At 32.8% G+C, this 13435-nt stretch overlaps 1 protein-coding gene across 1 annotated transcript in view; it reads right to left on the reverse strand.

Annotated features, from left to right (window-relative positions):
• Prx4 (Peroxiredoxin 4) overlaps nucleotides 1–13435 on the reverse strand; it is a 91708-nt gene that overhangs the window by 32416 nt on the left and 45857 nt on the right. The window contains exon 4 of the mRNA XM_090391826.1: nucleotides 11826–11948. Coding sequence (XP_090247952.1) covers nucleotides 11826–11948 — 123 coding nt within the window. The remainder of the gene's footprint in view (nucleotides 1–11825; nucleotides 11949–13435) is intronic.

A 13435-nucleotide genomic window follows, 5' to 3' on the forward strand; every position in this document is an offset into this window, starting at 1 on the left:
GGAGGCCTGAATAATAATAATAATAATAATAATAAATATAGAGTTAATTACACCTGTTATTTTTAAATATTTTGCAATTTTTACGTTTATATCTTTTTCATTACAGACATATATTATTATAATATTTATTGTATTTATATTCAAGATTCTGCGTTTGTAAGCTTTTTTGTGCTTTTTATCAATACCTTTGAAATGAAACTTATATGAATAAGCATATATTTACTAATATTCATTAAGCGCTGAAATATGCAGGAAGCAAAATTTGAGCAACCCCAATGTGCGATTTTTTCTATTAAAATATAAAAAATAACAAATAATAAAAATTAAATACATTTCTTTTAAGATTAGAAAAAAAAAACTACTTAGTCTTAAAACATTTAAAATTTTTTTTCATTCTTTCACGGCCCCCCCTCAACAAAACTTACGGCTCCCTAGGGGGCTGCGGCCCACAGTTTGGGAAGCTCTGCTCTAGATAACCACTATATCTCCTGTCTGTAAATGTCTACAGTGAAACAATTTTTGCAATTAAGTAATATGGACTCAATTAATCTGATAGCTGGGTTCAGCGATTTTCTTCCAAAGTTTGCACTTGGTACACAGCAATACTTATAGCCACCTCTAGTATTTACTGTAAGTTGGCTATTTCTCAGTTTAAATAACACTGAGCATTTTGTCAACTGCACCAATAGCTGTTTTTCCTGTTGCCTACATCCTTAATAAAGGGCTTGCCAAATCCGTTCGCCCATGACAAGTAGATTTTACTAGCTGGCGATTAGCTGCAAGAGGGGAAATAACAATATCAACTTCGACAATGGTACAGCAATATTAATCATTTTGTGGAACTTTTTTTTTTTTTTTAGATTTCTTAATAAAGATGGGTGATCCTGGGTAAATAAATTTTTTTGCCTGCTGAATAGAGTTGCAAAATTTGTTGAGCCTTTCCCTTATATATAAATATATATAACTTTCTATCTATTCTCAAGCTGCATGCATTCATTATCCAGAATATCATATATAGTCTACTCTCACTATACCAAACGCCACTATAATAATAATAAACTCACAATATAACTTGCTGAAAAGTCCTGATCAAAGTCGCTTAGTTTACAATGCTAAGAAATTCACTGTGTGATCCCATTATAATTCATTAAGAGACAGTCTTCAGACATCTTTATAAAGGGAGATATATGGAACAAATGGTAAAGGTGAGCAGATAAAAGCAGTTGAGAAGTCATAGATGAGGAGTGGCATGGGTAGAACTGGTTATAGACCAAGAAATGAATTGCTATACTTATTTACGAATGCCAGGAGTAACAGAAATAAGGGAGATGAAATTGTTGTGTTAACTGAGTTTAATTCACCTGCAAATAATTGCAATATAAGTGAAACACGGTTAGATGAGAGTGATATCCTTTCCAGATGATATGATATATATCCTAACAAACCAAAGACATCACATGGATATACACATTTCATTTAGTATTCACAAAGGGCATCACCTAGATAGAATCCTATCAAGGTAGGGCACCCTCTGTCAGCATCTGTAGGAGACCTCAGTTGTAAATTGGGATCTCTGAGGATTAATGTTTACCATATTTTGGGAAGTTTCTTGCATCTATTTATTTAAATTATGCTAATTTCTGAGGATAGCTGAAGATTCTAAAAACAGTCTTTCTTTTCTAAATTTGATCTGCTGGAGTAAGGTGTTTTCTTTCCCAGTTGAATCTACAAATAGTATGAAATGCATAGTCTGCAAGATCAGACCGACCATAGTCATCATTGCAGATGTATTTTTTTGTGTTCATCTATACAGATGGTGGCTGACATGTTAGATAAAGAACATGTAATTAAAATGTGATAAATTAAAGATGCCAAGAAATTATATTCTTGGTTTCATCCTTTATCCAAGTGTAAGCAAGGACCATTACCCACATTGGTTTCACCCTTTATTAAGATCTCATCAGTGTGAGCCAGATTCAGAAGTAATATCAAGGTTGAAGTAATGCAAAAGTCATATTTCCATATACAAGTAGCCAAAAGGTATCACACCTTAATTATTAAAATACTCTGGATAAGAAATAGATGCTGAAAGCTTTTCCACTTGGTTATATTATAAATTAAACATACAAAAAAATTATAGCCTTGGTTTCATTCTTTATCCAACTGTAAACAAACAAAGTTTGCACAATAAGTAACCATGACAGGGCAACTCACATATAGAAGCTAATGACTTCACATCAATTGCCTCAGCATCCCATAATGGGATAGTATCCCTTTGTATCACTTCTAGGTCTGGCTCCCACTGATGAGACCTCAATAAATTTCAAGACCAGTCTGGGTAATGGCCCTTCATTATACATGTCCATATGGATGTTTGCATTATGGGATATTACGACAATTGATGCGAAGTCATTAGGCTCTATATACGAGTTGCTCTGTCATGAAGTTACTTAATTTGCAAACTTTGTTTGCTTACACTTGGATAAAGGATGAAACTAAGAATATAATTTCTTGGCATCTTTAATTTATAATATAAACAAGTGGAAAAACTTTCAAAAAAAAAAAAAAATTAAGGTGTGGTTATGATGTATTAATCGTGAAAATAAAGAACTACTTCAATAGTTATTTGTTTATAAGTGCTGAATAGTTTGTTATTTTTTATTTTGAATGGAATAAGTTTATTAAATACAGGTTACAAAATTTACAGTAAAATCCTGAAATATTGCAAATCCTGACTTAGAAATATTGCAAACAATGTACTCTCAAAAGAACAAAATGGTTTCCGACATGAAAGATGACGTATAGACAATATTTATGTGTTAAAACAAATTATTGAAAAAGATGAGAATGTAATTTAGAGGCTCATCTGGAATTTAAAGATTAGGAGAAAACAGTTCTTTTGATAAAATACAGAGAGAAAAATTATGGGATAATGAAAAAACAAGGATAGAGATTACATTTGGTACAAGCTAAACAAAGTTTATATAAAGATACAAAAATAGTTACAATTAGGTAATAAATTAACAGAAGAGATTGAAATTAATCAAGGTGTTGGACAGGGATGTGGCTTATCTCCAACTTTATTCAATATATATATATATCTATTCTATAATATAAAATGATAAGACTTTTTTTGTAACGTTTTTTGTCAAGTTATTTGAAATGTTTCGAAACTCGGGGCAACCCTGAGTGTCGAGTCATCAGAATTCAAGAACAGGCCTACCAGTCCGGAACTCAGGGGGTGGGCCGCAGGGGAGTGGGGGTCGGAGCCTCCCCTTTTTGAGGCTTCAAATTTCGAGTCATCAAAATTCAAGGAGAACCGGAATACCAGTCCGGAACTCAGGGGTTGGATGCCGAAAACTCGGAAGGGTGCCCCCCTTTTGAGTTTTCAAAATTCAAGTCATCAGAATTCGAGGAAACCGGCCTATCAGTCCGGAACTCGAGGGGTGGGGTGTAGGCATCGAGGAGGGGGGCAGAATGTGTAAAATTTGATGCGGTGAAATTTTATATAAAGATTTTCTGACATTGAATTTATAGAGGTCATAAATCATGTGGAAAGAACAAAATTTAAATGACTGCATTTTAAAGGAGAAGTGCTGATTGTAAACTTCTAAAACTAACTAACAAAAAGAATGATATAGAAATTGTTCACAAATTATAAAAATATTGTAAAGGTTAAAATTGTGCATTATGTTGATTTGATGTAATAGAATGTTAAAAGTAATTCTGTCTTAAGTTAAGGGGAATAGACAAGATTATGTTGGCATCTTGAAAGTAAAAAAAGGCATTGAAGGTCATTCAGATGTAGAGATTGTTGCCACCAAATCTGAAGGTCAAGATAACAGTGATGTCAGTTATTTACAGAAGATTCGGGGTCTCCGACCCTAAAAACAAGGAGCTTCTGAATCATATAAAAGAGGTATTGAGAACCTAGAGAGGAGTTGTTTTTTGTCTTGCTGCAGTCCGTTGGTCTGCTCAGACCTCCATATTTCGTCGTAGGATCGTGACCTCTAGGCATGGGGAAAACCCAGAAGAGCCAGATCATCTACGGAAATGTATTTTCGGTAGCAGAATGTGCCACATGCGACCAGATATGCCAACAATAGGTCCAAAACTGACGGTGAGCTCTGCTACAAATCCAGGCAGAGGACTACACCACGAAGACTGCCAAAAGTCGTTCAAGCAAAGGCTAGGAAATAGGACCGAGGAAAGCAGTCAGCAGAACCACCACAAATCTTCAAGACTGGTAGGACTGTATATGTTTCTACGAATTTGTGAATAGGTTCTAATATATTAACACTGAGATGGTGATTAAGAATTGTATGTCTGCTGAACATAGCTTTGTTAAAATAGTTGTATAAGTCACTATAAGAAGAATTGAGGCTGAAAATTAACCAGTATATTTATTGAGAAGAATGTTAGCCAATGATATTGATTGTAACAGGCAGTAATTGCCTAGATTTTGTAAAGCAAGTAATTCAAGCATTGTGAATTGCAGGTCTAAATTGTAAGGTTATTACAATTTAGTTTAAAAATAGGCATTAGAGAGAAATTGTTTAATGTGTCTCATATTGTATAGAGCTTAAGGTAAAATAAACACGTTTTGTTTGTTTAAAACTATCACCTGATATTTGACCAATGCACTGTCTCACAAAAATAACCGAACCTGTCTGCTTAAATTAGAGAAATTGCCATGACTGACTATTTAAGGTATTATTTTAGAAAGTGATCTATTCTATAAGTGGCATAACTATTCTTCCCGTGATATAACATTAATTCAGGGTGGCGCAGTCAGAAAACAATAAATTTCCCCTGAATTATATTGCATGGGAAATAGTTAACTGTAACTGTGAGTTGCCTATTCTAAATACCTTTTCACTAACAGCGCTAATACTTGTAGGAAATATAAGGGATCACAAGCGTTGACTAAATTCATCGGCTTAAGTTAGAACAAGGTAAAGAATACTTAACTGAGAGTTAGATGTTAAAGCAAACATAGGAAACGGAAAAAGAGTAGAATTAATACAAAGGCAAAACAGCCCAGATATTGAGGAAGAAATAATTAAATACCATAATATTACAGCTACACTGTATAGTTCAGAAGGCCTGAACAGAGGGATGAATTCCAGATGATTGGAGTAGAGCTCTCATAGCACCCATATATAAAAAGGGAAATAAAACTGAATATGAGAACAGAGGCAATTCCCTACTGGGTGTTCCTGGTAAGATTATACTTGTACAATTATATGCAAGAATACTTGAGAAATGGTTGAGATGGATTGTGGAAGGAAGGAAAGCCTAATGAAGAACAGGATGGATTCAGGCCAAATAGAAGCTGTCAGGATCATATTTTCACTTTACGACAAATAGTTGAGAAATCATGGTAATATAACAAAGATCTGTTTTTAAGTTTGATAGATCTGGAAAAGGCATATGACAAGGTGCCAAGAGAAAAGCTATTCAAAATGCTACAGTTGTAATGATATAATGCTCCATTGGTATCAATGGAGCATTATATCAAGCAATACTTAGTCTTTATTTGAGTTGTAAGTAAGCAGTTAGAATTGAAGGAAGTACAGGAAGATGGTTTTATGATGTTAAATATGGTGTCAGATAAGGATATACATTATCCTTATCCCCTCTGTTCATTTTGATAGTTAATATTTGGTCCTTTTTTTACTAAATATGATACATTATATTGGATTTTTTATTGGACCAAAATTTTGATAAGCATATTATACATAATCGCCGACAAGTTTCGCCAGCTAGGATCTGTCTGGCTTCTTCAAGATGAGAAAGGTTATATTTATATTAAATGCTAAAACAAAAGAATGCAGTAACGACCTAAAAATTAGTTAAACAAATTGAATCATGGTCCAATAAAAAATCCAATATAATGTATCATATTCATCCCCTCTGTTATTTATTATCTATATGGATCACGTTATGAAGGAAAGTGGTATTAAACTGATATCAAAATTGGAGATGTTAATCTCCGTTTTTTACTTTATGCAGATGTTATTATTATTATTATTATTATTATTATATTACATGATACCTCCAGGGAGTCCCAAGACTCATTGAGGGAGGGCACCCACTCTACAGCTGTCGATCTCCAGCAACTACAATCATCACTACCAATGCCATCCACCACCACTAGTATTTTCACAGACAATCACAAGCATCCATGTCCACGGCGGGATTCGAACCCGCAGCCTTTTGGCTGGAGAGTGGATATGCTAACCACTCGGCCAATAAGGCTGGTTATGTTATACTTCTAAATATATCCAATACAAGTTTGCAATATTCCCTGACTAAATTGAATAACTGTTGTAATAGATTTGGTATGAAAGTCAGCAATAACAAGACAAAGACAATGAAAATAGGCAGAAGCATTGAAAATATCAACTGCATTGTGAATGGTGAACCTATAGAACAAGTAAAATATTTCAGCTACTTAGGCACAATTTTTAGCGAAAATGAAACTGGAAAAGTTGTCTATTGTTGTCTATTTCCATATTTAACAGAATCAACAAAGGAAGTCAACTCAATAAATTTATATGGAATAAAAGAGAAATTAGTCAATACACTAAATTAGCTGTACAATTAGCAAGATAGTGTTCAAACCAAGTTTAACTTATATATCTGAGAGCTGGGTTAGAAATAAAACACTTGACCAAAAACTACTAGAGACTGCAGATATAACAATCCTGAGAAAGATTAGAGGCTTGAACAGGTGGCATCAGTGGCAATACCATATTAAAAATGAGGATATTGGGAAAGAACTTGACATTGTCAACATCCAGGAATGCCTTAGCAGAGCTAATCTCAGTTGGTATGGTCACTTAAACAGAATGGGAGAGAAAAGATTAGCAAAAGAAGTGTTCTCTGCTAGGTTGGCAGGAAAAATATCCAGAGGAAGATCAAGATATAGGTGGATTGATACAGTAAAAAATGCCTTAGAAGACAGAAATATAAGATCTGATATTTTGGAGTCTTGACAGGTTGATTTGGAGGAAAATTGTAGATAGGAAATTAGTAATGATGTAAGTTTGTCATGTAGTACAATCATATCCTGTACACTTTCTAATCAAATTCCTGATATGTACCCCCCCCCCTTGAGGGTATATCAGGAATTTGATGATGATGATATATATTGATCAGATGATTAAAATATGTAAAACAACAATAAACAAGGTATCCAGTTAACCAGAAGAACTGTTATCAATATAATGCTGTATGCAGATACCCTTCAAAAATCAGTTTATGAATTAAACAAAATAAGCCAACAATACAATTTAAAAATTTAACAAAAGAAAACAAAAAGTCATGGCACTTAAAGGTTGAGATAACGTTAGATCAAAAACAGTCACAGAAAATAAAATAACAGAACAGGAATAGAAATGGATTATTATTATTGTTATTCATAACAATCCACCAAAGCAGGCAAACACACCATTTATGCTGCTGTCTGGTCATTTAAATTTTATAATCTTGAAATTCATTGCCTTCTATTTAAATTTTGTATATTTATGGTTTTATTCCTATTTTCTGACATAGTTTAGGCTGCATATATGTAAAAAATAGATATAGATGAAAAAAAAAAAAAAAAAGAAAGAAATTTCAGAAAATCTGTGGAACAATTAAAAGGACACTGAATAAAAAAAAAAAGACGAGAAACTTAACTAAACTTTTATAAAATAATGGCCACTCCTGCTCTATTATATGCTTTAGAAACATGAACTGTTTAAAAGAAAGATAAAAATAAAATACAAGCTGTAGAGAAAGGAGATTTTTAAGAGCAATTAAAGGATGCACAAAATTGGACCATATAAAAAATAAAGATAACAGAAGAGAACTGGATATTTATAATGTAAATGAAAAGATCACAGAATATAGAGAGAAATGGAAAAAAACTTCTTTAGGATGGAAAGATATCAGCTATCAAAGGAAGTTGATAAATATAGTAGATCAGGAGGGGGGAGAGAGAAAGGAAAATCAGCTGCAAGATGCCAGAACAAGCAAATGATTAATCCTTGAAGACAAGAAGAATATTTTATTTAATACTCTTATGCCTTAACATATATGAAAACTAGGTGCATTTTTAATTAAATTCATCTTAAAATATCAGAATCTCGCTTGCTTTAATGAAGAAACAAACCCATAGCAACAGTTTCAAATCACTTCATCCTGATATTTTAGCAATTCTGAATCTTGGATATCATCTATTCCAGATTAGAATTGGATATCATCTATTCCTGAGATTAGAAACAGCTACTGTTTCTAATCTCAGGTTTATAATAACTTTTCTATATTAACACAAAAAACACAAGGTATTAAGTAATAATATTTATTTAATTAAATCCATATATTTCAGCCTAAATATTATATGCCATCATCGATGGCTACAAGGCAGAACATGAACAATGGATTGGTTTGAAAAAATAAGAGCTGAGTGATGTTATACATAAAACATTGCAATGGTATAGCCGAGGGAACATTGCATTATTAATTATTAGCCACATTCAACAGCAATCAGCCTACCATCCATCACAGAAGACTAGAATTATAACAACTTTATTAATACATGCTCTATTTGTGTGAGCAATTAATCTGAGCAATCTGGCTTGGCATGACAAGAAAGTCGTCTTGCTCAATTCATTGAGCCACACTATCAGCATGTAAGGCAATAAGAATTAGTGGTCAAGGTGTGTTAAGCGAATGAGAGGACCTGGATGGTATGGTAATGTCTATGGGAACAAATCTCATACAAGATACCACCAACAGCCTGTTTCCAGATCAGTCTGGTTGGTTGTAAACAGAGTGGATGGTCATAATGTTTTGGCTCCTTAATGTATTTTTCAAATTAACTACAATCAACCTCAATAGCAAACTTGTAAGGATCACATGAAGAGTTAATTATAGTGGATAATTTATTATAACAATTTTTTCTTTGTGCCCATCGGATTACTTCAGTCAGGACTCGTCAGTTGTTATTAATAGTATTTGCTAGTGAGAGAGTCTATACTCCAGACATTTAGGATACCCATATCTTCAATTTTTTTATATCACCTTTATGACCTGCAATTCTTTTTTTTGGGGCAAAGCCTTTATAGGTGGATGGAATTTTAGATGCAAGCCAGTTATGGTATGCTGTATTCTTCTCTTGTAGAGTTTTGGCAAAACTGTGGGAGGACCAAGATTAAGAGAAGGAATGAGAACTCAGGAAGATGGAACAGGAAATAAATGCCAGTAAGAATTATTTTGGTGATATGCTTAACATATAGGTTTGGGTCAGATAGACAGAAACAATAATCCATCCAAGGAAAAGTGACATATAGCTGTGTAGATCGTCCCACTTGGCTTTCTTGTAATGCCATATGATATGTGGATATGAGAGAAATTGTGTTAAAAAAAAAGTGAATAGTTATAATTCTACATACACAAAACAAAGGAATTATAACCTATATTCAGCATAACACCTCTGGTAGTAATCAATGAAACTAGGCTGCTCTGAAATTTGTAATTCAGTTAATTGAGGTTCAGATAATACAGAGTTCAATGTATTAATCAATAACACTTTCCTTTTTATATGGAGGAACACTTTTCTGTATTCTTTCCATACAAACTTAAGAACATCTTAAAAACATTACTGTCAGCCCTACCTCCTCAAATTTTCTCAGCTCACTTTTGCAAGCCTGGAATTCTGAGAAAAATCAGGAGTAAGGAAAATATTAGGATTATGAAAAGGTAATAAATTCAGTGCATCCGTGAAAAGAAATATGCATTCTTCATTTAATGTCTTAAGCAGGAGTAAAAACCAAACTTCAGAAGCTAAAACCATGCTATTTTCACATGAGACTAGCTAACTCACCATCACCAATATCCTCATTTCCTAGATGATACTGAATTCAGGTCTCTCCAACTGAATAGATCTGTAGCCTGTTAAAATTGTGCTATATCTAACCATACATTTTAGTTTATAGTTCTAAAACTTCACATAAGAAATTTTATAGAATGCTATCTAAATGACTATTTGCAACAGAAACATATTTCTGCAAACATTAGGTAGAGCTATCTTTCTATCTAAGGTATGGTAATCTCATTTTTACATTTGTTGCAATGGCAACACAGTTTTTAGATATGGCTGGACTGGGTGAGTGGATGGCATCTAACCAACAGGATGTGGATTTCAATTCCACTGTGACATGGCTATCTGCAAAATATGTTATATTTGACAAAAAATTATATTCCTGTTTTAATCTTTTACCCAAGCAAACAAAGTCTGCACATTAAATATCTTCATGACTAGTCTATTTGTATATTAGATGCTGTTGAGTTCACATCAACTGCCTCAGTATCCCATAATGCTGAAACATTATGGGAGAGCCAATACCCAAATTGGCTTCAACTTTTATTGAGATCTCATCAGTAAAAGCTAGATGATGCTAATGAGAGATCATAAGTCATATATATTCCATATACAAGCAATAAAATAGTGTATCAATATATTATTAAAATATTCTAAATCAGAGATAATTAAAGTGTTTACACTTGATTACAAATTATATTATGACAAGATGTTACAATTGTTTTAATTCTTTACTCAAACATAAGCAAACGAAGTTTGAGTACGCAGTATCTTCACAACAAAATTATATTCTTGTTTTAATCCTTTACCTGAGCAAACAAAGTTTGCACATTAAATATCTTCATGACTAGTCTATTTGTATATTAGATGCTGTTGAATTCACATCAACTGCCTATTTGTGTATATACAGTTGATGTGAATTCAACTGTATATACGTTTGATATTATGAGAAAGGTCACTACCCAGACAAGTATCAACCTTTATGGGTTACTCAAGCAATTGATATGAACTCAATAACCTCTATATACAAGTAGACTAATCATGAAGATACTCTGCATGCAAACCTTGCTTATGCTTGGGTAAAGGATTAAAATAAGAATATAATTTCTTCTCCAGGATCATAAACTTTAACCAAGCAAAAATATTTCCAAATCTGTGAAATCTTTAGGCTGTCCAGTTAACTCTCACAATAACAAACACTTCTATAATAAAACTTCTTGCTATAACCAACTAATGAAAAGTCCTAATCAAAGCTTACCACAGTAAATTATCCACTGCACTGTTCCTGTGGTCTCTACAATTCTGCTTTAGATAGAGTAACTGTAATTGAATTTTACTGTTCAGTGTGAACCCATCACCATTTACTAAAAGCTGAAGTAGCTTGAAAATAATCCATGTTTAGTCTCCAGAGCAGGGTTTCCAGATTATCTAATTCTTAGCCTATCCACAGTGTTAATGTACCATACAGGTACATAAGTGGCTTTTAGGGCAGGATTTACATAAAAGCTTCTTAATACAATGAATCCCCACAACCTTGAAGAAATAAAATAAGTGTCAAATGACTTTCAAATAATGCCTCAGCAGTTATGGTACTGTCACAAAAGGTGTAAAACAACTCTTATAGTTTTAATAGCAAATCCTTACACAAATTACTGGATTTTAAAATAAAAATTAATAATTTTTTTTAACCAACCTATAATATATTGTATGTTCTATAACCTTTCTGGTATGCGAGATTACTAAAAAATAAAATAAGTTTATAAAAGCAAAAAGTAACGACAGCATTTCCAAAAGAGAGAAATTTTTAAACTGTTACTAACTTGTGGTGAGTAAAAGCCACTAGAGACTAGGTAAATCTTTGATTTGTCTCTGTTAGTATAATATAACATAATATTATATTATATTGTCCTCAGGCTTTGCATCTGTAGATAATAAATTACCTTAACTTCCTTACCTAAGAGTATGACCAAGATCTTCTAAATATACACCATAATCCTTGGATATCTGATGTGTAAGATCAGAAAGAAGAGGAATGTTCAAAGGACCCAAACCACCTTGTTTTCGTGGCGTTTTAATCCTAAAAATATCAGAAGTAATAGTAATATACATACCCTTTCTAAACAGTTATCTACATAAAGAAAGAAATTAGCTACATTAAAAAATGCAACATTAAATTCAACTGACTCTCATCTCCACTTTTCTCTAGGCCTAGCAACTGCTGGTCAACACCAATTATCTCTTTCCTGTGGAATAGTCTCTTCATGTGGTGTTCTTGTCCTAAGGGCTCCCCAACTATTCAATAAACATGAACAGGTTTCTTCTCCCCTTTTAACCAATTGCCCATGACACCAGCATGCTAGAGGTTTTGCGAACTGTTTGTGTTATGTGAGGGATTAATATAAAAAAAGAATTAAATTTCATAGTGAATTTTTGTCGACATACGGTTCATCTGTTGTTCAGTCTCTTTTCTCTCTTTCAGCCTTCAGTTGGTCTCAAAATGTGGCTATAAACTTGATTTTCCTCTGGGTGCTCCAGTTTTCCTTTTACAAACAATCACCTTTGAACACATTCTGGTTTTAGTTATACATATTCTGATATAAATATGAATTTTGTTATATAACTAGTTACAAATTATACTTGCCAAGAAATTACATTCTTGCTTATTATTTTAATGGCTAATATAGCCTACTTCTGTTTAGGAGTGTCCTTTTTTTTATAATGTCATTAGCTCTTTACCCAAATCTTATGGCATTACTGAAGTGTTATAAAACTAATATATGAAGAATAATATAGGAGGAAAATTTGGACATATCTTTTTGGATGTTGTTCTTGTTCAGTCATTCTTCTTTAATAATAATAAATAAATAACAAGTTAATAACCTTGTTAAAGTTATTTTTAATAGAACCTTCATACAATTAGACCATGACACCATACATCATGTATGTGCAGTTTGCCAGTGTCATTATTGAATATACCAGTTTCTGTTCTTGTATAATTTGAAAGTCAATACTGAACATTCTTGTTTAATCCTTTACCCAGGTGTAAGCAAAAAAGTTTGCATGAGACAAGTATCTTGATGACCAGGCTACTTCTTTATAGAGGCTGATGACTTCACATCAGTTAATAAATAAAATAAAATGGATTTAACTTACATACAGTATGTATTTTCTTCTTCTTCGTCTATAATCTCTTATACTTTTAAGCGTCGAGATTTTGCCAAAGAGATTTCCATGCCATCCTGTCCAAGGTTTGTTGTTTTTTTAATTAGTATAAAATTTTCACCACTGTATCAAGAACATCTTCAGTATGACTTTCATACCTTTATTGCTTTACCAAATCATATGTGGACAAGATAATTAATAATTATAGAACTTCTTTGTCATCTGCCTCTCATTGAAATTGAGATACAGAAGTGGTCTATATCATCATACCCTATGTTAAAGGCTCTTCAGAAAGTATAGCCAAACTACTTAGATCTGTTAGTCCACAAGTGTCCTTACCTCTTATCAACAGGATATCTACTTTTCTAGAAAAGTAGACATCCTATCAATAAGATATCTAAT

This window comes from Typopeltis vanoorti, chromosome 4 (genome assembly GCF_054136105.1).
Source record: "Typopeltis vanoorti isolate ZY-2024b chromosome 4, IOZ_Tvanoo_1.0, whole genome shotgun sequence".
NCBI lineage: Eukaryota > Metazoa > Arthropoda > Arachnida > Uropygi > Thelyphonidae > Typopeltis > Typopeltis vanoorti.